The 27,948-nt window shown below is 38.2% G+C and overlaps 1 protein-coding gene across 1 annotated transcript in view; it reads right to left on the bottom strand.

Moving 5' to 3' along the window:
- Nucleotides 1-19,428, bottom strand: part of CPB1 (carboxypeptidase B1) — a 46,214-nt gene extending 26,786 nt beyond the window's left edge. Inside the window, exons 1-6 of the mRNA XM_072618249.1 lie at nucleotides 19,230-19,428; nucleotides 19,033-19,108; nucleotides 15,193-15,317; nucleotides 3,771-3,870; nucleotides 3,577-3,678; nucleotides 2,601-2,702 (exon numbers count right to left, since the gene is read on the bottom strand). Coding sequence (XP_072474350.1) covers nucleotides 2,601-2,702; nucleotides 3,577-3,678; nucleotides 3,771-3,870; nucleotides 15,193-15,317; nucleotides 19,033-19,108; nucleotides 19,230-19,300 — 576 coding nt within the window. The 5' untranslated portion in view covers nucleotides 19,301-19,428. The remainder of the gene's footprint in view (nucleotides 1-2,600; nucleotides 2,703-3,576; nucleotides 3,679-3,770; nucleotides 3,871-15,192; nucleotides 15,318-19,032; nucleotides 19,109-19,229) is intronic.
- Between the last annotated feature and the right edge of the window lie 8,520 nt (nucleotides 19,429-27,948).

The raw sequence follows: 27,948 nt of genomic DNA, 5'->3' as shown, positions 1-27,948 counted from the left end.
GGATATCATGATGTCCAATGCTCCTTCAATTCTGAAGTTTTGTGTTTCTATTTTAAAGGTGAGTCAAAATCTGTCAAAATATGAGAGATTTTGGAAAAAAAGGTATGTTGTCACCTTCACCAGTAAAGTCATTTTCTCCCAGAATAAGGCATATTCCTTTACCAACCTAATCAAAGAAAATATTGATTAAGGAATGAATTCCTTATTGAGGGGTGCTAGCTATTCTTTATTATATATCCCATAGCTTCATTTAGCTTTTATGGCAAATAGACCTACAGAGTTCATATTCCTATAGACTATGCCTGGAAAATGGATATCTAGACACATAGTAGGGATGGGCTATTCTCCACCACCTCAAGTAAGTTCTCACTGGTTGTCAGTGAAGAGGGAAATATCATGGTACCATGGACAGAATGCTGAATGTAGAGTCAGATGACCCGAGTTTGAATCTCATCTCAATTGGCCAATGTGCATTAAGTGCTTACCATGTGGCAGCTACTGTCCTGAACTCTGAGATTAGAAAGGGCAACTAGATAGAGTTGCTGCCTTGAAGGAGCTTACATTCAAATAGGGGTGGGGAGATAAAATATACCCAAATCAATACTATACAAGTAGATACAAGGGAACTTTAGAAGGGAATGAGCTAATATGTAGAAGGAACAAGAAAGGTGTCCTTTAGTAGGTGGCATTTAGGGATTCTAAGAAGCAAAGGTAAAAAGGGAGAGATTTCTATACATGGAGATAGTCAGTCTAAAGGTATTGAGATAGAATATGTGAGAAACAGGAAGTAGACTTACTGGTGAAAGGGGGTAATGTGTGAGACATTTGAAAAGGTCAGTTGTGAAAGGATTTAAATGCCAGAGATCATAGAGGAAAAAGGAAGCCATTGGAGTTTAATAAGTAAGGGGTTGGGAGTGACCCAGCCAGATCTGCGCTTTAGGAAAAAATGACTTTGGCAGCTGTTTATAGAATGTTTTGGAGTAGGGAGAGTCTTAAGGTAGGGAGACAAATTATGAGTCTATTATGCTAGTTCGGAGAAGTTTTAGAATATTACGAAATTAGGACAATAGTAATGTGAGAAGCTAATATGGGATGTGTCTCAGAGATGTATAGAGAAAGGAGTTACAAGATTTGATCACTATTAAGGAGAGTGAAGGAGAGAGAGGATTCAAGTGTGACCTTCAGGTTTCATGGATGAGTGGAAGAATGGTGGTGCCCTTGGTAGCAACAGCGAAATTTAGAAGAGGAACCGGTTTAAGGGGAAATATAAGTTCTGTTTTAGACATGTTGAATTTGAGATAATTACAGGACATCTAATTCCAAAGGTTCAATAGGTAGTTGTGGTGTGGCACTGGAGCTCAGAGGAGAGAGAAGGTATGGAGATAGAGATCTGGGAATTATCTATGTTCAATGGGAGTTGATGAGATGCAACTCACAAGTCATCTAACCCATAACGACTGATGAACTAACCAAGTGAGTGAATACATAGAGAAAAAATGACTAAAATCTTTGAGAGCCTAATTAGTGGGTGTGACACAGATGAAGAGACTGAAAAGGAGTGATCAGGCCAGTAAAAGCAGAACTAAGAGAGAGCGAAGCCATGAAAACCAAGAAGCGAGAAGAGCTGTGTGACCTTGAACAAGCATTTTTTTTTTTTACTTTCAGAGCCTCGGTTTCCTCATCTATAACATGAAAAGATTGAACCCGATGACCTCTAAGAAACCTTATAGTTCTAGATCTATGATTCAATGATCCTAAGAGAATTCATGAGGGTGTGGGGGAGATTTTCTTAATTCCAATCACCATTATAGCGAATACCTCTTTGTTTACTCTATTTTTTCTACTATTAAAAAAGTAACTATATGCCCTGGATCATAAGTTCTTAGTGGTCCTACCATACTGGAATGGCTTTGAGTACAGTTTCTGTGGTAGACTGTACATTTGTTGCCCAAGGACCAGGATAACTAAGATCAGAGAGGCTCATTCCTATGTTGGCTTCAGAGTGATAGATTTTTAGTTATAGCAACTCTTAAAAGACCATCTAACTATAGACAGGTCCTAATATTCTTTAGATAAGAGAGTACCCACTCCCACAAAATCATAATCCCTAGAAGTACTAAACTGACAAAGTGTTAAGATCAATGAAATAATTCCTTATATTTATATATGTTTGTAGTTTTCAAAGTGGTTTTACATATACTCTTTCATTATTAAGGGTGACAGTTAGAATCATTTGAAAATCATTATGAAACCTGGCCTATTCCAAAACCCATGTTAACTATTTTCCAGGGGGCTAGTCTCTTCCTACAATTTTCCTGTTCATTTTCCCATTTTTTCATCTTCCATCAGAATTTTGGGAAGGAAGTCAGAATAAAGAGAGTGGAAATCAGCACTGTTCAATATTTGCTGTAAGACCTTACCTTGTGAAGGTCTGATGGGGGCAGGTTTAAATCACTTACTAACATGAGATATTGGGATTATTAAAATGATCATTCTTTCTCATTACTGAGAGAAAATCACAAATTGAACTGAACATATAAGAATTTTAAAAAAATAGCATTTCCTTTTTTCCACATCAACAGTTAACTCTACTGACTTACCTCTCTCACAAACCACTGGCAAAATGCAGGGGAAATCCATTCTCTAGCATGGAAACCGCAGTCCATAAAGATGGCAGGCTTGTTTGAGCCTGCTTTTCCAACCTATTGCAAACAGAAAAAGAAGGAAATAATAACTCATCTGCCATACAGTGGCAAGCATTCTATCACCAGACTGAGCTTGAGAACTCAACAGGTGAAACTTGACAGCAGCAAGAGATATATTCCATGATTAAATTAAAACACGACATGAGCACAGAATGTTCTTGCCTCTAGACAATCACAATTCTGAAACTGAAGGTTTACATGGCTGTTTATTATTTTTATTAAGGTTGTCAAGCTCATATTTTCAGAGGACACTTGATTACCCTTGTTTCGTTCACTTGATGGCTATTTTCAGATATTATTAAATGATTTGATTGAGATAACTGTAAAAGCAATTGTGATTGCTTTGACCTTTGCCACAAAGGCATTTTTCTGCACCCTGTGCTCCTTGATCCTAGTAAATTTATTTGTTTTTCAGATTTAAATGATAAGAATGGATTTGCAGAAGACACAAACAAATTGTTGGCACATTTTGTAATGTTGTCTGATAGACTGAAGTTTATGGATCTCTTCAGCAAATGGGGTTTGCAGACAACAGATGGGAGAGAACAATTTCATCAAGGTAGCTGATCATTTACATTGCTTACAGGAATGTGGTTAAATTTATAGGTCAGAATTTCCCCTGTTTTATTGCATTTTTCCTTTTGAGTAAATCAAAATAATGATTTAAAAAAATCCACAAATGATAAAAGTAGCCAAGGAATCTGTTTGATTCCCCAGGGGGTAGTAAAGAAGGATGGTGTAGAAGGTGGGAACAGGAAGAGTTATGACATAATTCTTGGGATAAGCGAGGCAATGAACCAGATGTTAATAGATTAGAATTCAATGCTTTCCAACACTTCAGGAAGTCTGGGTCATTGTTAAAAATTATTACCTTGAGAAGGTACATAGAACGCCCTTCAAATGTGGTTCCAATCACACTTCGAGACACAAGGTTTGGATTCTCTGCAGCAATTTGTTCAGTCCAAGCCTCGATCTGAAAAGCAGGACCATGGAGGACAATGACAGAGTTGATCCACTTCCAGAATAATTCACAAATTTGGCATGAGCAGTTGTTACAATTCATACCTTTTCCCAGCTGTTGTACTTTTCATAACTGTGTCCACTGGCACGAACGAGGCTATCAAACTGACCCGTAACTAATTTGTTCAGGTCAGAAATTAAGACCCTGCAACAAAGAAGTGTGGAATCTAACATGAAAATGGGTGTATTCCTTCCCATTGACAAGCATAGTGGCTCACACGAAGTTAAAGGTCATTGTCATCCCTTTATAAGACTACAATAGGTCTGTGTCCTTGGGCCACTGTTCTTCTGCCATTTATTCATTCTGATTCCATATCTGATTCCTTTCTTTTTGACATAGTCAAAGAGTAAATTCTGACCATAAAGAAAGTACACAGTATGGGCTCACCTTAGACTCAGGCCTCATAGACCTGGATCTCCTAATCCCATGTATTCAGGGATTGGTTTTTTAGGGTGGACTTTAAATTCCTTTTCACCTGAGCTTGCTTCTATAACCTATGCCCTATGTACTATAAAAAAACACCATCAGCTACCATTATTGACACAGAAACATGTCAATCAAACATGTGTTTATGCTCTGAGTCTGATATCTTAAAGATTAAAAAAAGGACATTTTACTAGTCTATAGGTTCATCTTTTTAAAAAAAATTCTAGCCTTGTAATTTTTTAAATATATGAAATCTAAAATCTCTATATCATAGCTTATTTTTTTAAAGGCATAGGACCAACAACACAGTAGTTTCAAATCTACTCAGCTCATTTTTATCTCCTGAAATTTCTTTGTTCTCTTTTATATGTTAAAAAAATTTTAAAAATTGATGCTCTTTTCTTTCCTTTTTTGGCATTAATGTCACTAGTTTCTCTCTTTGCCCCAGTTATTTTCCCCATACACAAAAAACCCTATTTATTTAAAAAAAGCATAATTAAGCAAAAATAAATCCATACATTGGCCATACCAGACCCATGATTCCTTCATTTTAGAAGGAGTTCCCGTATAAGGACAGTCCTTTACCAATGTAGATGGGCTGCTGTTTTGCCCATCTCTAGCTGCTTTAAAGTATTGAGAGCACATTTAAGGTTAGAATTGAACCTGGGTCTCACAGGCAGTATCAATCAGAGATGGTCCTTAAACCTGACTCCTGCTCTGAGGCAAAACCTAGCCCCTTACAGTCTTTGTTCTACAATCTGGCTACAATACATTCCGTCTCCGAATCTCATGCCTTTGCAATGGCCTGGCCTCATGCCTGGAAGATTCTTTCTCTTTACTCCTGCCTCCTGTCTTCCTTTAATGCTCACCTTCTGCAGGAGGCTTTTCTCAGTTACCCTTTCCTTTCTCTTCAAGCGCGTTTCCTCTGAGGTTATCTCCCATTTACACTGTATTTATCTTGCACATTCATAGTTATTTGCATATTGCCTGTACCATTAGAGTATGAGCTCCTTGAGGGCAAAAATTATATATATTTTTTTGCCTTTGTTAGTATTCTCAGAACATAGCCCAGTGTGTAGCTCACAGTATGCACATAATTATTGATTGGCTGATGAATGAACTGTTTTATATTAGGTGCTCAATGAATGTGTGTTCTTTCCGTTCCCACCTCCACTAATTTGGTTTTTTTTCTCTGTGTGTGTGTGTGTGTGTGTGTGTGTGTGTGTGCGTGTGTGTCCCTAGCACATACCATAGTGCCTGGCACATTATGAATACTTAATCCATGTTTGTTGACTCAGTTTTGATAATAATAACAGAGGTCTCAGGATCACAGGATTTGGAATGAAAAGGGACCATAGACACGGTCCCTTTCTTGTAGACACATTGTAGGTTAAAGAATCGTTCAGACGAGTTTTCCAGTTCACAGGCACCTGACTGGAGGAGAAACATTGTTTCCTCTGGTTACTTGTATGAGAAGATATTTAACAAAGGGACAGGTCCATGTGAGGGCTTTGTCCTTGATCAGCACAATGTGCAGACTACAGAGAGAGACCAGTTTGAAGAGCATGGCCAGGACATATTGTTAACCCTGGAAATGGTTTCATCTGACATGGCAGAAATTATGGCAACACATCAAATGCCAGGATCTGATCTGTATGTCCCAAGGACGTGTTGATGAAGTATGTCAGGGGTATCCTCTGAACCTGGAGGCCCCCACTTTCCGTCTGTGAACTTTTAGCTCTGAAGGTTGGAAAACAGCTAATAGTAGAAAGCTCAGAGAAGTAGCTATGTAGAGCATGTGAGTACTATAAATAATGTCCCATTTCAAGCAACATACAAATTGGAATGGTTGGACGTGAAGTCAGAACAGAGGAAGAACTAGTAGAAAAGAACACAGGACAGAGAATAAGGAAATGTAGATTTTTTTATCCTGTTCTGTCATTAAATGCCTTTGTGACCTTGGGCAACTTAGTGATTTCTCTAGGCCTCTGTTTCCTCACCTGTAAAAATTAATGAGATCGAAGGGCCCATCTAGCTTTAACATTCCACAATTCTGTTCAGATATCTAGTCTCCCCAATGACTTAAGTAAATAGATCCCAGGTGGCAAAAAAATTGATCAGAGTCAAGGCAACTCTTAGCTTTGCAAATTTTGGAAAGCTGAGGAAGTGACTAAAAATTAGGAAAAACTCTGGTCCGTGTGGTGAAATGTATTTTAGACTAGGGGCATCCATGTTTAGCTTTGATTTTGGAAAAAAAATTCTATAAAAAGTGTCACCTCAAAATTAATATGCAAACCACATACACACATATGCATATATGAAAGTGGGAGAGAGACAAGAGAAAGAGAGGCAGAGAGAAAAGAGAGGAGAGAGAGAAAGAGGAGAGAGACAGAGAGAAGAAAGAGGGAAAGAGGAGAGAGAGGAGAAGAGAAGAGAAGGTAAGAGAAATGTGGGGAATGAAAGAGAAGGGGGAAAGAGAGGGAGAAGAAGAGAAAGAAGAAAAGGAAGAGGAAGAGACAGAGGGAGGAGAATTAGGAGAGGGAGAGGGAGAAAATGAAAGGAGAGGTTTGGGGTATCAGCCACTATGTTTTTATAAAGAGCAATCCTTGCCCAAATTTGCAAGCTCCTTTATTCTAGTGACATGCCTGGTAGATTGAAAGGAACAGATGTACAAGTGGCAATAGACCATAGACGTTAGTGTGATGGGCTTGACAACAGAAAGACTTGTGTTTAACATTTAATCTTTAACACGAACACCTTTAACATTCACTGTTTTGTCACTTTATGATCCTGGACATGTCACTTTTGAATTTCAGTTTTCTCATCTGTAGAACTGCAAGTGGCTATAGGTCATACCCAAAGAAGGATAATGGCCTTGCAAAGGTTTCCTGCTCCCACAATATCTGCTCCATTGTGCCATCCAGTTTTTTGTTCATTGTAGAAAACTTAGGAGGTCAAAATAATGACCATTTCTTCTGGATGATGAAACAGAGGGTATGCTAATTAAGTACAGGATACTGCCCGGTGGTAAGAGACTCACTAGACGTTTGGAATGTGTTTTAAACGTCAAGCCCACTTTTGCTTCCTCCTAGTTGGAAATAACCTTCTCAGCCTTGCAGAGTATATTCTTTTAGGTCTTTAGACACTCGAGCCTCATTCTTTGGCATTGTAGTGTCTTGTGACATTTCTCTCTGTTAGACTGTAAGGACTTGGAGGGCATCTAAATGCCGTATAACCCCCAGCATGTAGCACCCTGACCTATTTACAGTAGTTATAAAATTGACATTGTCTGAGGACCAAGGAGTGACCTCAGAAGAGCTTTCTTAGCTTAAATGATTATTTGATGTTATTAGGTTTACTGTAGAGCATTAGTTCTTCTCTATTATAAAATACTGCTGAGTAACAAGCCTTTATCTTAGTAGATTAAAACAGTGTCTCAGAATAAGAACCTCCTTCCAGGTCCAGTGTAAAGGAGCTTGTGTTCTCTGTTTTCTTCTTTTTATATGCTCTTTTTGTAGTGGCCACCAAGCTGTTGTTTATTACTTTTTTCTTTTTTCAAGGTAAGCCAGTTAGAATGGGAAACCCAATGAGCTGGGGGATGTAACCTTGAGGTTGAAGGAGAGGTGACTCTTTCATTTCTTTTACTGGAGTCTGTTATTTGGTCCGGTTCAAAGGACAGTTTGTACATAGGCAATCTTAGTAGACTAATAGCTCACATTCATATAGCATTTTGAGCAGGGGTTCTTAAGCTAGGTGTCCATGAACTTGTTTTAAAATAAATTTGGATAACCATGTTTCAATATATTTGGTAGCATGCATAATTCTATGTATTTTATTTTCTGAATTTAATGACATTATTCCGAGGAGTTCATAGGTTTCACCAGACTGCCCAAGTGGTCCAAGATACACACAAAAAGATTAAGGATCACTTTTTTAAGTTTTCAAATGGTGCACTACCTTTATTTGAGCCTCCCAACTCTCAGAGGTAGATCTTGTTATTATTCCCATTTTACTGAGGAAAAAACCCGAGCCTGATATGCACATCACACAGCAAGTAAATTTTTTTCTCTTCAGAGAAGAGAAAAATCCAAGTCCAAATCCAGGACTCTGTCTACCATGTTGCCCCTCAGAACCTTGGGGTTCGAATACCTTCCTGTGTGAATAGAGATCGTCATAAAAAGAGTTTGCTCCTCCCTTGAGATCACTACCTAACAAGTGAGGAAGGCTCTCATTCATGTCTGGGAGAAAAAAAAAAACAGGATTATTTCAGAGGAAAACGTGAATAACCAACTCTTTTACTCCATTGTAAGGTGGTAATGAAGTCTCCTTCCCTATGCAAAAGTGAAGCAGTTTAGGAGAAGTTGGTTTAGTGGAGGCTCAACCTCTCACATTCCTAATTTATCCAACGTATTTCCATGCAACTCTTGAGTGTCTGCTACGTGTCAGGTGCTACACTGGACACTAGAGACACAAAGACAAAAATGAAAGCCCCAACTCTGAAGAAACTTACACTTGTGTTATTATTATTTACATGTTAACATATGAATATATATTATTTATTCTTATTTTATCTTCACCTAAGCAATGAAAAGAATGTAAAAATATGCTTTCAAAAAAGATAAGTAGCAATTGTGCTAGAGATTTAAGAATCTGGCCCACAGGCTTTAGGGTAATCTGGTACTTTTAAAGGAAGCAGATATGCACATATCAGCAATATCAAACTCAGTCTCTCAGAGGTTGCTTTCCATCAGCTCTGCATATATCTTTTGCCTATGGTATCCTCCATTAGCATGTGAGTTCCTTGAAGCAAGGACAGGACTTTTGCCTTTCTTTTAACCTCCAATTCTTGACACAGTTTCTGATATACTGTAAGCACTTAATAAATGCTTCTTGAACGATGCCATTAAAAAATTGGTCACTCTGTCATAAAACCTAAGGTGGTGAGTTGTAGTCTGAGAATGTAGGACAGATCTGGCTTTGAATTTGGCCTCTAATAGTTAGTGATTATTTGGCCACAGACACTTAGGCCATCTAAACCTGTTTCTCATCTGTAATAATAAGCTAGCATCCATATAATGCTCTAAGGTTTCGAAACACTTTATAAATCGTATCATCCTGGAAGATAGGTGCTATTATTATTTCATTTTAAGAGAGAAAGAGAAATGAGTTGCCTAGGATTATATCACTAGTAAATGTATGAGATTGGATCTGAACTTGGGTCTTCCTGACTCCAGGTCCAGCACTCTATCCACAGCACCACGTAACTGCCTCTCCAAAATGGGTTTCATAGCTTCACCAGCTTCATAGGATTATTGTGGGACTCAAAAAAAATATTGCTTATAAAAGCACTTTGTAAGCCTTACCATCTGGTCTAAAATGGTCGGTTATTATTACTTGCATGAATTGGCTGCTAGTATGTAGGCACACAAACATAAATTCTTGGGGACAAAGAATCGTCAAGGTGCTAATTTAGTATTGCCATGTGGGGCTATCATGGAATGCACAGGGGCTCCTTAGAATACTTGCAGACATATTGCAGGCCTGCTTCTTGGGGATTTTCAAGGGACTTAATTATTATTTAATACTTAGAATGCCATGTACAGAAAATCTGCTAAGCATGAGCACATGGAAATTGAACTTAGCAAGGTCTTCCCTCTTGGGGATCTCACTGAGTTGGAGGAGAGATAACACACTGACAACCTCCCATGAAAGGTTGCCACTAAAAGATGGTGATGTGCCTAGCTCATAAAGGGAGATTGATGTGAGAATACAGCCACTTGGTCCTCTTACTATCTGAGTAATAAAAATAGAACTAGGCCATGAGCCAGGCTGCTGAAATTATCCTGTGGTCATTAATTTTCTTCTGTTTTCCTTAAACAATTAAACAATTCACCAACAGAACTGTTAGATTTTAAATGAGGGCATCAAGGCCCAAAAGTTTAGCTTCATGGTCCATAAGTGTGGATCAGGGGTTCTTGACTTGGGTGCAAGGGATCCAGGGAAAAACATTAGGTGGTCTGTGAACTTGAGTGGAAAAAAAAAGATTACTTCTTCACTTTCCTTAACCTCTAACTAGAATTTAGCATTTCCTTCAATTATTTAAAAGTCATATTCTGAGATGGGGCCTATGACCCTCCCCAAATAGCCAGGGGGTGACTGAGGTCAAGGCTAAGGTTAAGGTTAATAACTCTCAATGCAGATGGTCAACATCAGATTATATGACATTTTCAACACAGTCAAATTTTTTGGTTTTAAAAAAGACTTAAAATGTCCTTTTAAATACTTTCCTCAGGCAGAAGCAGAAACCTAAGCTGTGAGAGACATAGCACTAGAGTTAAACTATTATAGTTTCAATTGTATCCCTTAAAATATGTGTTTGGAATAATTGTTCTATAATCAAATATATCTGCAGAATACTTTACAATATAGTTATAATATCATTAAAGAGATGTGAAAAGGGAGCAATTCTAATATTTCACAGAAGCAGAAATACTATTAGACTTAATTTCCATTGGTCACATCTAGGTAGGAGTGTACTGTTAAATGTTTAGCAACTGTCTTTTCACACAAAAAATGGATGCATGACACACTTTTAAGTTTAATGTGCCTAATTTTTCTCCTCTTTCCTAAGTCTAGACAATGAACAAAACAGTAAATTAAGCCACAATTTGTAGCACTGTTGATTTCCAAGGCATAAAGTGCTCACACTGAAAATTGAACAGTTGACTCTTCTGAGCTGACACAAGCTGCCTCCAGCACACCCCTGTGTCCAGGAAAGCAACCTTATGGAAATGGGACCTGGCAAGCACTTCTGCAGGTGCTGTGTCCAGTGCCTCCTCAACTGCCCCACCACTAAGAGATCTAGAAAAGGAAGTTCTTACCACTAGAATCCTTGGAATTGTTAAATAGTGGATATGGTTTTAATTATTGAAATGACCCTAAAGAAGATACAGTACCATTTGATTTGTTGTTGTAGCCTAAGACTCAGTGGTCTTTAGGGTATTTGCACCTGAAATTTCCTATATGTGTTGCCTTCCTTCATTAGAATGTGAGTTCTGTGAGAGATGGGATTGTATTCAATTTTGTATTTGTGTCCCAAATACTTAGTACAATGATTGGCACATAGTATGTGCTTAATAAATACTTTTCAATTGACTAATTACTATAAATCAATGAATAAGAGAGAAAATAATATCTCTTCCTAATTTATGTCTGACCATATTACTCCCTCAGTCAATAATCTTCCATGACTCCTTATTCCTTTAAAATGAAGTACCAATCCTCAATCTGTTTTTTAAAACTCTCTGGGATATAACTCCAACCTTCCTTTCCAGTTGTATTTCACATTCCTGTCTTTCATGCATTCTATATTCAAGACAAACTGGATGACCAGCCCTTCTCAGGTCTTCCCCTTTGTTACCTCCCTTCTCAGTCTCCATGTATTTGTGAATTCCTTTAGGACAAAAGGCTAGATCATTTCCCAATTTGCACCCCCAGTGCCTTGAACAAAGTAGGTAAATTATAAAAGTCTGACAAATTGAAATGAAATTTCTTCATGAGATATTGGTGTATGGTGAAGTTTTTTCAATATATTATAAAGACAGACATCAATAGTATTTTTGCTTCAGGATGATGGGGATGCTTGTCACAGTCTGAAGGCAGAAAAGAATGCTTGTGGTGGCTCATAGACCACAGCACAGATCAGGAGAATAGTAAATACCTCTCCTTACATCATACCACCTTGGAAGAGCTAAAAACTTACAGTTCCCTAGAAATATCTCTGAAAATAGCTGCACAAAATCCCTGAAGCTTGGAACAATGTGCCCTCCAGCCTGGAAGCAGAGTAAAAATGAGAAAACAACAGAAAAAAACTGAACATAGAAAATTACTATGGTAACAAGGAAGATCAAAACTCACATACTTAATAGATAACAACAAGGTCAAAGCTCCAACATTGAAAGTCTCCTAAAAAATATGAATTGATCTCAGGTCATGGAAGAGCTCAAAAAAGATTTTGAAAATCAAGTACGAGAGATAGAATGAAAATTGGGGAGATAAATGAGAATAATGCAAGAAAATCATGAAAAAAGAGCTAACAGTTTGGTAAAGGGGACACAAAAGATACTGAAGGAAATAATACCTTAAAAAACAGACTTGGCCAAATGGTAAAAGAGGTACAAAAAAGCCAGTGAAGAGAAGAATGCCTTGAAAAACAGAATTGGCAAATTGGAAAAAGAGGTAGAAAAATTCACTGAAGAAAAAGACTCCTTAAAAAGTAGACTTGGACAAATGGAAAAGGAGGTCCAAAAGCTCACTGAATAAAATAATTCCTTAACAATTAAAATTTTGCAGATAGAAGCTAATGAATTCATGAGGAATCAAGAAACAATAAAACTAAACTAAAAGAATAAAAAAATAGAAGACAATGATAACTCACTCATTGGAAAAACAACTGACCTAGAGAATAGATCGAGGAGAGATAATTAAAAATTACTGGACTACCTGAAATACATGGTAAAAAAAGATTCTAGACACTATCTTTCAAGAAATTATCATGGAAAACTACCATGATATTCTAGAATCAGAGGATAAAATAGAAATTGAAATAATCCACTGATCACCTCCTGAGAGAAATCCCAAAATGAAAACATCAGAGATGTTCCCAGGTCAAGAAGAGAACATTGTAAGCAGCTAGAAAGAAACAATGCAAGTATCATGGAGCCACAGTCAGGATAACACAAGATTTAGCAGTTTCTACATTAAAGGATTGGATGGCTTGGAATATGATATTTCAGAGGACAAACGAGTTAGAATTACAACCAAGAATCACCTACCCAGAAAAACTGAGTATTATCTTTCAGAAGAAAAATGGATGTTCAATGAAATAGAAGACTATGATGAAAAGATGAGAGCTGAATAGAAAATCTGACTTTCAAATACAAGACTCAAGAGAAGCATGAAAAGGTAAACAGGAAAGAGTAATCATAAGGGACTTAATAAGGTTAAACTGTTTATATTCCTACATGGGAAGATGCTACTTGTAACTCATAAAAACTTTCTCATTTTTAGGGCAGTTATGAGTATATATAGACAGAGGGCATAAATGTGAATTGACTATGAAGGGATGATATATCTTAAAAAATTAAGAGGAGAGAAAGATGAATACACTGGAAGAAAGGGATAGGGAGGAGTAGACTGGGGGAAACTATCTCATATAAAAGAGGCAACAAAAAAACTTTAATAGTGGAGAAGATAATGGTGGAGGTGGGGGGAGTGAGTGAACCTTATTCTCAGAGTTGGCTCAAAGAAGGGATAACATACACACTAGATTGGGTATATAAATCTATCTTACCCTACAGGAAAGTAGGAGAGGGAGGGGATGAGAGAAGGAGAGGAGGTGTTAGAAGGGAGGACAGATTGGGGGAAGGGTAGTCAGAAGCAAAACACTTTTGAGGAGAGAGGGTGAAAGGAGAAAGAGAGCAGAATAAACAAGGGAATAACATGGAAGGAAATACATTTAGCTATCATAGCTGTGAAAAAAAAATTATGCAAGTTTCTTTTATAAAGGTATAATTTCTCAAATACATAGAGAACTGACTCAAATTTATAAAAAAAATAGGAACCATTCCCCAATTGATGAATGATCAAGACATATGACAGTTTTCAGATGAAGTCATCAAAGCTATCTATAGCCATATGAGAAAATTATGTAAATCACTATTCATTGGAAAAATGCAGTTTGAAACAACTCTGAGGTACTACCTCATACTTATTAGATTGGCTGATAGGAAAGAAAGAGAAAATGACAAAAGTTGGAGGAAACATGGAAAAAATGAGACATTAATGCACTAATGATGGAGTTGTGAACTGATTCAACCATTCTTTAGAGCAATTTGGAACTTTGTTCAAAAGGCTAAAAACCCAGCATTCCCTTTGACCTGGCAGTGCTACTACTGGTTCTGTATCCTAAAAGAGATAAAAAACAAAAAGGAAAAAGACATGTATGTACAAAATATTTATAGCAACTCTTTTCTTGGGTCATCGAACAGGAAGTTGAGGGAATGCCCATTAATTAGGGGATGGTTGAATAAATTGTTATATGTGATTGTGAAGGAATACTACTGTGCTATAAGAAATGATGAGTAGGATGCTCTCAGAAAAATCTGGAAACTCATAAGCTGACGCTAAGTGAAATGTACTGTGTACAAAGTAACAGCAATATTGTTAAGATGATCAGCTGTGAATGACAACTATTTTCAAAACTATTACGACTTAAGACAACTCTGAAGGACTTACGATGAAAAATCCTATCCATCCCCAGAGAAGGAACTGATGGTGTCTGCATACAGATTGAAGTATACTTTTTTACTTGCTTTATTTTTCTTGAAGTTTTTTTGGGGTCTGTGTTTTCTTTCACGATATAACTAATATGGAAATATTTTGCATGACTGCACATACACAACCTATATTGAATTGCTTGCTTTCTCATTTGGGGAACCGAAGAGGGGGGAAGGGAGAGAATTTGCAACTCAAAGTTTTAAAAATGAATGTTAAAAATTGTTTTTACAAGTAATTGGAGAAAAATACTAATTTTTTTTTCAAAAAGAATAATCAGATAGAAATTGGCAACTGTGCAGTAAAATGGACTGCACACTGACCCTACAAGAGAGGACCTGGGTTCAATTTCCATTTCTGTCATTGGTTAGTTGTATGACCATGGGCAAGTCAGTTAAAATTCCTGGACCTTGGTTTCTTTGTTTGCAGAATGAGGAAGGGTGTGTGAGCAAGGCACTAGCAGCTAGAGAGGGTGGTCAGGGGCTTCCTAAAGAGGGTGGCTCTTAAGCACATATAAAGGTGAATAAAGCAAAGAGTCTGCCTTTATGGAATTGATAGTTAAGTACCAAGACTATGTATGTGAACCCATTTAAATATATATATGTATACATATATATATTGTGTGTGTATATACATGTATATACACATATATATATGACTTTAGAATATAATTAAAAATTTATTCATTTTGAAAAATGAACTCACTCATGAGTTAGTCCATTCTCTTCCAGGAAATGTTCAACCTCGGCAACTTGGTCAGCTTTAACACGGAAGTCAGTCTTGCTTTCTGGTCTTATTTGTGAGACTGAATCTGGTTTCCAGAAATCAACCTGAAAAAAGGGTCAAAATATAGAAAATGTATTGAAGATGCCAAATATGTGGCTAGAATCATTCTAATCTGTGATGATCAATCCTATGATTGGTGATACAATAGTTGTCCTTCATTCTCAGAAAGGACTAAGATGACATCACTATGCTAAAGTCAAGTTTCAGTGTGTCTAAGTGGGGCTGATCAGACCAATATGAACTTGCAATGCTCTATCACAGATCAAGCAAAAATAGTCTGTGTGAACATTTGGGTGGTGATACAGTGAACAGTGTCCCAAGGCTACCGAATAAAAGTAAATACAATTGAAATCCCATTTCTAAAATGAAGGAACTAATAGTCTTCCCATTTTCTGCATTCATTGGACACTGTTAAGTTCTGGGTACCTTAGGATTTTCTAGGTAGGAAATTGAAGCTGGAGCCTTCCAGACATGTTATCTCTCTCATTCAAATATGATCTCTTTGATAGAAGAGACTGTCTTACTTTTCTTTGGAATGCCTGGTGCTTAGTGCAGTAAGCATATAGTGAATGCTTAATAAATGTTTCATTCATTCATTCATTCATTCATACATTCATTCATTCATTCATATGAATTCATTCATGCTTTTAAAGGGACATTGAAAAATTGGAGCACATACAAAGAAAGGACAGAGAACAGAAGGAAGATTTTTGGGAACCAGGTCATGAGGAACTGTCTATTAGACAGTTAAATGGATATCATGAAGATACCTAAAATGCATTATGTCCAAAATTGAACTCATTTTCCCAAGTCCACCCCCTTCTAGTTTTTCCTCTTACTACTAAGGGCACCACCGTCTTTCCAGTCTCCCAGGCTGGCAAACCTAGACGTCATGCTTGATCCCTCCCTGTTGATTACCCCCCAATATGTTGCTGAGACCTGTTGATATCACTTTTGCCACATTTCTTGAGTATGCCCCCTCTTTCCTTTGATACTGCCATCATCTTGGTGCAGGCCTTTATGTCTTCATGCCTGAACTACTGTAATAATCTACTACTTGGATCTTCTCTCCCCAAGTCTCTCCCTACTCCCGTACATCTTCCATTCAGCTGCCAAAGTAAATTCTCCTAAAGCTCAAGTATGACAATGTCATCCCTTTCCTTCCCATCTCTGTCCCTATTCAATAAATACTAGTGGCTCCCTATTAACTCCAGGATCCGGTACAAACTCCTCTGTTTGGTACTTGAAGTCCTTCATAACTTAGCCCTCTCCACACTCCACCTTTCCAGTCTTCTTACACCTTGCATGCCATCATGGACTTTCTAATCCAGGAAGACTGGCCTCCTTACCAGTTCCTCGATCAAAGCACTCCAGGCATTTTCACCGCTGGTTCCCTTTGTCTTGGAATATGCTTCTTTCTCATCCCTTCTTTGGCTTCTCTAGCATCCTTCAAGTTCCAGCTACAATCCCACCTTCTATAGGAAGCTTTCCTCAATCCCTCTTAATTCTAATACCTTTCTTCTGCTATTTGTTTCTTGTTTGTGTTGTACACAGCTTGTTTGAATATAGTTGTTGGCTAGTTTTCTTTCCAATTAGATTGTGACCTACCAGAGAGCAGGAATTGTCTGCCATTTTTGGTATTCCTAGTGTTTAGCACAGTGTCTGGAACATACTAGGTGCTAAATTTAGCTGGCTGACTAACGTTTAATCTTCAGAAGAAAAGACTGAAGGGAGATGAACATAAGATTATAGATTTAGTACTAGAAAGTAACACAAAGAAACTTTAATCCAGCCCCCTCATTTTACAGATGAGGAAACTGAGACCCAGAGAAGTTAAGTTACTTCCCCAGGATGAGACCGGGCTCTGAATATTTGGAAGAACTATCACATGAAAGGAATATTCAATTTATTCTATATAGTTGGACAGGGCAGAGCTACGACTAATGGATGGAAAGAAAAGGAAGACAATTTTAGTTCTTTGTAAGGAAGGACTCTCCTATAATTAGAGTTTTTCAAAAATATATTTGGTTCTATTGAATAGTGAAGTCCTTATTTTTGGAAGCGTGCAAGCAGAGGTTGGGTGACCATTGGTCAGGAATCTTGCAGAGAAGATCCAAGCTTAAATGAGACATGAGAATTAATGAGTTCTAGGGTCCCTTCCAAATCTAGGTTTCCATCATTTTAATGTAACCATTACTTTACTCTAACTTGTATTGAGTCAGATTAATCAATCAATGGATCAATCAAAAACCATTTATAAGGTACTTATCATGTGCTTGGCATTGTGGTGGGCACCAGCGATACAAATGCAAAAGACACATTTATTGCCCCAGATGAATTTGTATTCCATGGGAGATTAATTCTGTAATGTAACAGAAGATGATGCATATGTCAGCAAGTAGACAAAGCCCTTGAATTGGTAGCAGGACAACTTGAATTAAAATCCTGCTTCAGGCATTAGTTGTGTGACCCTGGGAAAGTCATTTAATCTTATTTAACCTCAGTTTCCTGATCTGTAAAATGGAGACAATAGCAGAATGTACCTCACAAGATTAGTGTGGGAACTGAATGAGATAATGTCTGTAAAGTCATTTGTAAATCTTAAAAGACTGTATAAACCTTAGCTATCACTATTTTAAGGCTGTATCAAGCCCCCATGACCCAGGCATGATGTGCACATATCAGGAGCAAAGTTCTAGTATTAAATTACCTCAAAGGTAGAAAAGAAACATTTTTTTTCACTCTTAAACCACATTGAAATATTGCTGGAATATTTTGATTTGAGTACTCATCAGAAAGGGGCACAGCGCCAGCCCTTTGGGGGCTTGTATTGTACCACCTTCTGTTCTCTGATGGCCCCATGATACCATCAATATAATTAAAAATGTCAGTTTCCATTCTATGGAAGATGCTTTCAAAAAAAACTAGCACAGAAATTTGGGCAAGAGCAAAGCCAAAGGCAAGTATTGAAAACATCCTCCCTGACGTTGTTGCTTTGTCTCCTTTTCTGTCTTTCAGAGCGGGCCCAGACCAAGGCCACAAAATTTCATATAGTTTGCTTTGGGATGAAAGAAACTCAGAGACAAGTGATGACACGTGGCACATGAAGCTCAAGATGAAGCTGGCCAAAAGCCCAGGTTGCTTTCCAGGTTACTTTGAAACAGATCATTTTACTCCTTTGAGAGGAAAGTCGGTTATTTTGCATTAAAAATCTCCCATGATTGTCACCAATTCTGAAGCAGGTGGACAGCCTCTGTCAACTGTTTTAAAGTTTACTGAAAATCTGTTTTATTCTGGCAACTAATGAGAGACTTCATGGATTAGTAGAGAAAGGGCTGGCCTTTGGAGTCAAGAAAACCCAGACTGCCTCTGCTGCACAGGCTGTCTGATCATAGGCAGCCATATGATCTCTCCAGGTCCCAGGCTTATCTCTAAGACTCCAAGTTAAAGACAGTTCTTGGTCTGCAACAGGTGAAGGGAATGTCCATTTGAAGGATGAAATCACAGGTCAGGACCAGATCCTTTCCTAATTTAATAATGGTAACTGATGAAGTGACTATGTCACCAGGAAAATCATGTAAGTCTTGTAAACAAGTCTGAAGACAGACTATTTCTAAAGTCTTCATTACCCGTTCCAAAGCATGTGACCAATAATGTTTCATTTTCATTTTTTTCTAGGTAGGACTCACAGGGTAAATTTAAAATGTGAAAGTAAGAATGACAAAACCCCAACAGTTGCACCTTTTTTTGTCCATTTACCTCCACTTTGTCAGTCAAAACATGCATCAGGTGGACCTGCTTCTCATCCTGGATGCTTACTCGGAACACCTTCTCCCTGGGAGGTGAGATAGAGAAGGAAATAGAAACAGAAAGGAGAGAATTTCAAATGGGAAACGCCTGTAAATTGGACAAAGAAAGGAAGAAGGATCTATTCGTGGCAGATATTCCAGGCTTACCCCTCAAAGTGTTCACCAGAATGGTGAGCTGAGGCCAGGGCCACGCTAAGGAGAACCAGAAAGGCCAACATGATGTTCCAACCAACACTGATGAATGGGTCTCACCTGCTTTTATATCCAGTCCATTGCTTCCTTCCTTACCTTGGCAGGAGATTGGCACACTGGAATCATGATTAATGGACTTGCTGGCCTTGCTGCAGCAGGAAACTGTGCAGTCCGGCTGGATATCTCTCTCAACACCTGTGGTCATAGAACAAATAGTCTCAGGTTCAACTCAGATATTTTATTAGGGGCCCAGGACTTAAATGTTTTAGAGTTAAAAATCAATAAATTTAAAAACAAGTTTCAGTCCTGCCAATATCCTTAAACCTTATTTAAAATACAAAATAAATTGGGATCCCAGACCAGCAGAGAACTCTCCAAATTCTGCTGTCTTTTCATGAGGATAGTGCTATCCCATGTAAAACAAAATGAACTATAGTGGAACGAGATGTAATTTTTCAGAAATGAATTAATAAGGTACAATAAGGTTTTCTGTTATGATCTCCATGGATAAAATCTAGAGTTGAGTGCATTTTTCAGTTTTATCATTTAATATAGCTTTTGATTCCTGTCATTATGAATTTCCCACTGCTATCCTCATTGAACGTTTCACTGTGACAAGGAGATGGCCCAAAGTTTTCTATGGCTGTGCCAGCATGATGGACCTCTGGAGTAGAACCTACAAGGCTGGAAAAGTTTCAGGTAAGAGCTCTGTGGCGGACCAGATGTCTATAGACCAAGGTCCATCCTGTCTAAGATCAGAGAAACTCATCAGGTGTTGGATGCTGGCAAATGATTTGTTTTTTGTCAACTGCAGCAACTCTTAAAGACCAATGACTGTTTCAGATGACTGAGATTTGAAGCATTGGAGGGACTATTGATAAAATCAGAGATCCTTGAAGTACTCAAATGAATTATCATCAAGGATGCTGCTTTATAGGATTGCATTTGAAATGCAGAGATGGAAAGATCTTGAGTTGCAAGGGACAGTACTTTATGAACATGTTTTTCTGAAACTTATAATTCATCAAGTGGAAAGAAAAAGACAATTCTCCCCCTTGTGCCTAGGAGGACAACAGCAATGCATCTTTTTTGATGCAAATCTACCTAATTCCTCCTTTGCCCTCCCCAGAGTCGCTCTTTGAGTCTTCCCTAAAGAAGAATGCCTTTCTACAGCATTGGTCATCCTCACTCCTCCAAGTTCATCCTCAACACTTAGCTTCCTAGTAAGGGACTGTCTTCTGTCTAATTTATCCACTAATAAGTGGATAAAATACAGTCGATATATTGATGCCCAAAGAGCTGTTCACTTAGCAGCCTTACTTAGCAATCTCTCTGAGATTCAGTAGAGTGATATCTGGATTCCTGCTCAGGTGGGAGGTTTAGGTACTACAGAAGCCAGCATAGAATTAAGCAGACTTGTTCTCTTTGTTTCAGACTAAGACTACTAAGACTTGCACAGACAGTAGAGATTTATCAGGATAAAATGTACTGGAGTTATAATATATATATTACATTTCAATTATGTTTGATTTCTGGGAGCTAGTTTTATTATGGTAGAAGTACTACTTGGTAGAATTGGTGCTAAGTATTGGCTTCATTTCTTTTTTTGATGGGAGACCTTCAATAATTCTATCTTGTATGTTTGCTTTCTAGTCCATGGAAACAGGGGTCAAATAGCTATTTATCAGGAAATATTATACACTTTGTTAATGAAGTCAAAGTTCAGGATTTCATTTTTGATGGCTAACCTTAGCCAGCCATTTTCCAATATTCTGATTGTTCAAGGAGATCCAGTGAGAAAATATGAATAGTAACTAACATTTATAAAGTACTTTGATATTTACAAAATGCTTTAGCTGTTATCTCGTTTTTTTCCTCTCACAATAACCTTTTGGTAATGTTATTCCCATTCTATAGATGAGAAAGGAAAGGCAAGCAGAGGTTAAGTGACTTGCTCAAGGTCCCACAATTAGTTTCTGAGGTATGATTTCTAAGTGGCTAGGCATATATTATATGGGCTTCTAGGTGTTGCAGTGGATAGAGCACTGGGCCTCTAGTCAGCAAGACCTTAATCTGAATCCAACCTCAGACACCATCTATGTAACCCTGGGCAAGTCATTGTAATGCCAATGCAATACTCACAGCATCCTCTATGAATATATATGTGTATTTACAGGGTAAATCCACAAAATATAAACTCTCTTCCTCAAAGATGAAATCAAAATATTTATTCAGATACCAGAAAGTCAATTCTATCATAGTGATAACAAAGTTTGTCCACATTACCAGTAAAGGGAACACAGCTATCTCCATGCCTTCCCTGTGTCAGGCCTCCCCATAAATAAGCTCCCTTAGGCAAAATCACTCCCTCTCTCACTCATACTAGCTGCTGTGCTCTACTCTTCCTGCTCTCTCTCTCTCTCAGCTCCACCTCACTCTTTCTTCCTGCTCCACCCATTTGGCAAGCTCCTCCCACCACTGGCTCCTTGTGACTCAAGCTGTGGACTGGACCAGAGCTCAAAGCAGGTCATATGGTCCAATTAAGAGGCAGGGAAGATCTTCAAATTCCCTTACCATTACAGTTACTGAACCCTATTTGCCTCAGTTTCCTCACCTGTGAAATGAGCTGGAGAAAGAAATGGCAAACAACTCCACTGTCTTTGCCAGGAAAACCCCAGATGGGGCCAGAGATGACTGAAAGGATTGAATAACAGCAAATGCTACATTCCTAGAAGAATAGGAAGGATCCCTCCGTGACTTGCTATCCTTTTCTGCTTTGCCACGAGAGTGGATCTATTATCAAAATAGGCTGCTGGCCATAGTAGGGTAATTCTTTCAATCTGAGTATTCTGTATCTAGACCAGACCTCATTTTACATAACACCTAGATACATGTCCTTCCCCATCATGTTGCTATGCTATGCGCTCTACTCTTCCATATGTGTAGTCCTTCCTCCTTTTTTGACTTGGGCACACTAATTAAATCAGCAGTGCTATTATTTCTTAAAGGGGTGTATCTGTTGAGTGTCTTATCAATCAGCTCATCATCTCTTTGCCTCCTCCAACCAAATCCCTTTTGACTGATCATTCCTCCTATGTATTTTCTGTCTCCCATTATTAGATTGCATCATTAGTAAGCTGCTTCAGGGCTGCCTCATTTTCATATTTGGAAAACTATTCCCATGTCTGATGTATGTAGTCAGTACTTAAGAAATGCTTTTTCATTCATTCATTCATTTAGTCTTTGACCCTCTTAAGACATATAACTAGTCATACAATTGCTAGGTCCAAGGGTATGAACTGTTTAGTGGTTTTTCTTGCATAACTGAATTGTTTTTCATAATGGTTGAATCATTTCACAAACTGCACCAACCATGTTCCTATCCATCTATAGCTTCCATAATATAAACTACTTCTAACTTGAAGCATCTTTACCAGTCTAAGGTGTAAAGATGTGAACCATCAGATTTTAATTTGCATTCTTTTTTATTATTAGTGATTTGGAATATTTTTCATTTAGTTATTGATAGTTTCAATTTCTTCCCTTAAAAGCTATTTGTCCATATTTTATACACTTATTTATTGGAAAATGACTCAGTCATATTTTTGAGTCCATTTCCTATAGATATTGGATATCAGCTTTTTGTTTTCCTTTTCAGGATGAAAATGTTCTATTCAGTTCAGTTGAAGAGATGTGTTTCTAAGTGGTGAGCCATCTTTCAGAGTAATTTGACTTTGGTCATGTTTATACCATGACACCTAAACTGGGCATTCTGTCTGCTCAATTAAATCATCAGTGGTAGAGCTGCAAGAAACCTTAGCAGGAATTTAGCTGGCACTCCCCTTTCTTCCCCCCTCCCCATTTATTTTACTTTATTGAACCAGTTTCTTGACTGAAGCAGAATAAGCTAGATACTTTTGAATGATTGCCCAGCACTCCGACATTCCTCTTCAGCAAAACAAGTCTGGTAAATTTCATCAAGATGCACCTACATTGTGTTACGGTGAACATCTCTAACAGATTTGGATGCTCTTTCCTTCTTTTTATGGGCGCAAGAAGGGAGGGTATGAAACATATTCCTGGCTGGCAACTTCTTTTCACATTTAAGGATTTCAGTATGCTTCTTAACATCTTCATCTTCATTAGCGGTGATAGCCTACATATCTCCGGGAATGGTAAGAATGCTGCTCGTTACTGGATTGAGAGATATTATTTCTGATAGCCAAGAGATAAACATGACTACTCTTTCTCATAAATCTTAACTTCTGACTCAACAATTTTAGGTCCTTTATTGAAACCAGAAAAGCATCTTTAATCATGCAAATATTTGGAAACTGCAAGTGTATATCTACTTGGAACTTGCAAGATAATTATAACAAGCAAGGTATGATTGATTAACTTGAGAAGGATGGGTTAGCTAAAAGGCATTTGGTTCTTTTTCTGTCCTTATAGTAACAGTCCTCAACAGGCATGAAGGAAACATCGATAGTCCCATAAAACAGGACAAAAAAGAATGAAGACAATGTTGGAATCATGCCAAGTAAATCTAAATGCACATTCCAAGTTTGTTTCAGTTATTTTTTGTAGATTGGTTTTTATCTTTTCCTTCTTCCTTCCTTCTTCTTTCCTTCCTTCCATTCTTCCTTCCTTTCCTCCCTCCCTTCCCTCCTTCATTACCTTTTCTTTCTTCCTTCCCCTTCCTTCCCTCCTTCTTTTCCCTCGCTACTTTCTATCCTTTATTCCTTCTTTCTCTTCTTCTTTCCCCTCACTTTCCTTCCTTCTTTCCATTTTTGATATTTATTTTTATATTCCCTAAATTTCTCACTGTATTTTCCCAACTGCAGTTACTACACATAACAAAGGATATTTTTAAAAGAGAAAGAGGAAGAAGAAAAACAAGCAAAGCTGATAAATGCATCAAAAAAACTGAAAACATATGCAATGTTCCCAATTCACAGACTTCCCACCTCTGCCAAAGGAGTTGGGAAAGGGGTCCTCTCCTATCTCTTCTTTGGGGCCATGCTTGATCTTTGTACCATGTTCTTCTAATCTTTCATTGTTCAGTTATTTTTTTCAAATTGTGTCCAACTCTCCATGACTCTATTTGGAGTTTTCTTGGCAAAGACACTGAAGTGGTTTGCCATTTCCTTCTCTAGCTCATTTTGCAGATGAGGAAGCTGAGGCAAACATGGTGAAGTGACTTGCCCAGGGTCACACAGCTAGATTTGAACTCTCAAAAATGAGTCTTCCTGACTCCAGACCCTGACACCTATACACTGCACTTCCAATTTAAGAATTTTTTTTAAAATCCCTTTTGAAATGAGATACATTAGGGGTAGTAGAAAAAGTGCTGGGCTCAGAGCCATGAAGACCAGGGTCCAGTTACCTGCTTTTGCGATTTTCTTGCTCTCTGAGGGAAGGTTTCTCCAGCTACTGTACCTTAGGTAACTCCTTGGGTTACTAGTTACTACTAGTTACTAGCTACTACTAGTCATAGATGGGTTACTTTGTTCCTAGAAAGAATTTCCACAGTGGAACTTCCCTAAATGATGAAATTCTTGTGCATATTTTGAAGTGTTAAATAAATAAATCAGTATTTATATCAGTATAAATCCACATAATTGTTATACTTATAGCAAACATCTAGGTCACAAAGAAGTATCAGCCTCAGCTATAAGTTTGCTGGTGTTTGGAGAAGTGTATGGATAGCAAAGTGAAGCTTGTCCTCATTATTTGGACTGCTTCTGCTCTGGTCAGAAGAGAGGTGATGCTTGTGATGGAGACCATCTGGCACATGTGTCCTCCTGTCTCTCTTCCAGGGAGCCTTAACTGCTTTGGCTTGAGGCAGAGAGTGCAATAAGGGGGCTAGTGCCTCTAAAAATGACAGTTTAGGTGAAAGGGATGAGGGCCTGACTCAGGGTGGTAACTATGTGAGTAGTGAGGAAAAAGTAGATGTGAATGATGTGATAGTAGAAGACAAGATGCGATCATTGATTAGATATTCCAGGTGTGGCATAGGAGGATAAGGGATTCAGGACAATGCTGAGGTTGTCAACTTGGGAGGATGGAAGAATATTGAGGACATCAGAAACTACCTTGCCAACCTTTGCTCGACAACTTCTGGGAAAATGGAACCACTACTTCCCATGGCAGCTCATCCAACTTCCAAGTAGATATCATTTTCAGAAAAATTCCCCTTTCATATAACCTCAACTTATCATTTGTCAGATTCTGCTATTTTCTCTCTTTTTCCTCTTTGGAGTCAAGCAGAACAAATATAAATTTCTCCACATGAACGATCCTTTAGATTATTGAAGATGGCTGCCATATTTACTCCAAGTCTTTGCTTCTCCAGGCTAGATAACTCCAGCTCCTTTAATAAATTCTTATACAGAATGGATGCTTTTGTCAACCTGGTTCCCCTCTTCTGGACACTGTACAGTTTATCAGTAAATTTGAACTCAGAACCAAACCCAGTACTCAAGGCTACAATGGACTTATCATCTCCTTCCTCCTGGATGCTATGCTTAAGGCTGATTTAGCCTTATGGGCTATCAGGTGACCTTGTTAATTTCTTCTGAACTTGTAGTCTACTAAAGCCTCCAGATGAACTGCTGTCTGGTTTCATTTCTGTCATTTATTGTTATAAATCTGAATTTTGGAACCCACATGTAAGATTTTGCATGCACTCCTATTAAATTCCGTGTTCTATCTGGGCAAGTTCTTTGTGTGCCCCAATTCTGTCATTCAGTGTGCTAGTTGTCTTTACTAACTTTGATTCCTTTGGCAAATTTGAAAAGTATGCCATCCTCATGCCTAGATCCAAGAATTCCAGTCTGTTGCTAATTATGCAGCACCTTAGAAGGCCACTTATTATAAACACCATATGTCTTAATGATTAGATCTTTGCAGATAATGCCTTTGAGAAGTAGATATGAAGTCTAACAGGGTAGAATGAAAACAACACTGAATTTGGAGTCACAGGAACTGGGTTGAGACCTCAGATTGGTTACTGATGTGACCTTTGAGAAATGATTTCACTTTTTTCAGCCTCAGTTTTCTCACCTGTAAAATAAAACAGTTTCAACTAGATGATCTCTAAGGTCTCTTCCACTCTAAATCCTAGGATCTTCAACTGCACTGAGTCAGATTCCAGAGTTCTCAAATGTTTATTCCCCATTTACCTCGATGTTTTGTTTTCCCCCAGTGCAAGGAGGTTCAAACTTCTCTTGCAATTAATGACCTAATTTAGCAGCGCTGCATGTTGCTACCCCACACTAATCTGGCTTGGAGGCAAGTCGGCTATGCAGGATGACAGCAGGAATTATTCCGACAGCTGCCAGGAACATGAATGCAGGACTTTAGAAGTTTCCATGTTCCAAGTACGAGATCTACATGACTAGCCCGTTACATGGACTAATGCACCAGCAAAGATATTAGCATGGGATGATGAAGTTCAGGCCCCACTATGAATAAATCATCACAAGAAATAATTAAACAAAAGACAGATGTCATCATTTTCCCATGAAACACCAGAAAACAAATCAGGAATAGAGAATGCTAGTTTTGAACCTTGAGAATTCTTGAAAGAAATTTCGTTTGTGTTTTTTTAAATACCATGACAAACACCTACTCCCAGTCTCTCTCCAGTCCTCACTCATGCCCACCTCAAACCCAATCCTCACAGACTTGCATCTATTAAATCCTTAGTCCCAAACTTCATGCCAACACTGGGGCACAATGGTCCTGGTCATTGATGGCTCAGATTCTATGGAAAGCAAGTGCCTGCCATGTAATCTGGGGATGAGCTGCCTTTTGCATGGGAGGATTGATGGCCAGGTGTCCAATGTGCTGATGAAGTGCTCCAAGCCTGGTTTTGTGTTTTCAAACAGCAGTACGCAAACATTCTGCAGATCTGCATTCCAAAGTGGCAACACAAGGATAAATCAAATAGCAAATTAAATTTAGGTGGGCCATCTGCTGTCTTGATTTTATGAATATCAGCCCAGAGGACATCGACTGGGCATGAATGTGTGCACCATTGACTTTTATCGTAGACATCTACTACCGGAGCTGGACAAATGACTCCTCCATGCTGTCTGTCTTCTTGGGAAGGGTAGAATTTAGTGAAGGAGAATTCGTTGTTGTTGTTTGTTAGTTCTTTTAAAAAAATAAAAATAAAATGCAACAGAAGAAAAACCAGCATGTACTTATTTCTCCAATGGCAGCAGCCCAGCATGGTTTAGTTGCTCATCAACAAGGGGTAAATTGTTTAATGCATAATTGTAAGTAGAACTGTAAAAAGCCATATAGGCCTCCCCAATTTTATTTTCTTCTTCTGGCAAAAGATCATTACCTCTCCCAGGGCCCCTAATGGTGAAGCCTATTAAAGCTTTACCATTTGCGAGAAAGTGCTTGGCTTCATTTGGCAGTATGACTCCTGTACAAAGTCTTGTCTTGGAAGTAGAGCCTTTAAGGAATCATGCTTCACCCCAATTTTGGATCTTTTTGGGTCTTTAAGACACAAAACAAACCTCTTGGGGTCCTTTTCTTCCAGTAAGTTGAGACGTCTCATGAGCTCACTGAAATGATACTATATTTTGGTGCTACCGTTTGGAGATGCCTTTTTCTCCTTCTCCTCCTTTTCCTCCTCCTCCTCTTCCTCCTCTTACCC

This window comes from Notamacropus eugenii, chromosome 6 (genome assembly GCF_028372415.1).
Source record: "Notamacropus eugenii isolate mMacEug1 chromosome 6, mMacEug1.pri_v2, whole genome shotgun sequence".
Classification (NCBI taxonomy): domain Eukaryota; kingdom Metazoa; phylum Chordata; class Mammalia; order Diprotodontia; family Macropodidae; genus Notamacropus; species Notamacropus eugenii.
This window is presented reverse-complemented; position numbering and strand designations above follow the sequence as displayed.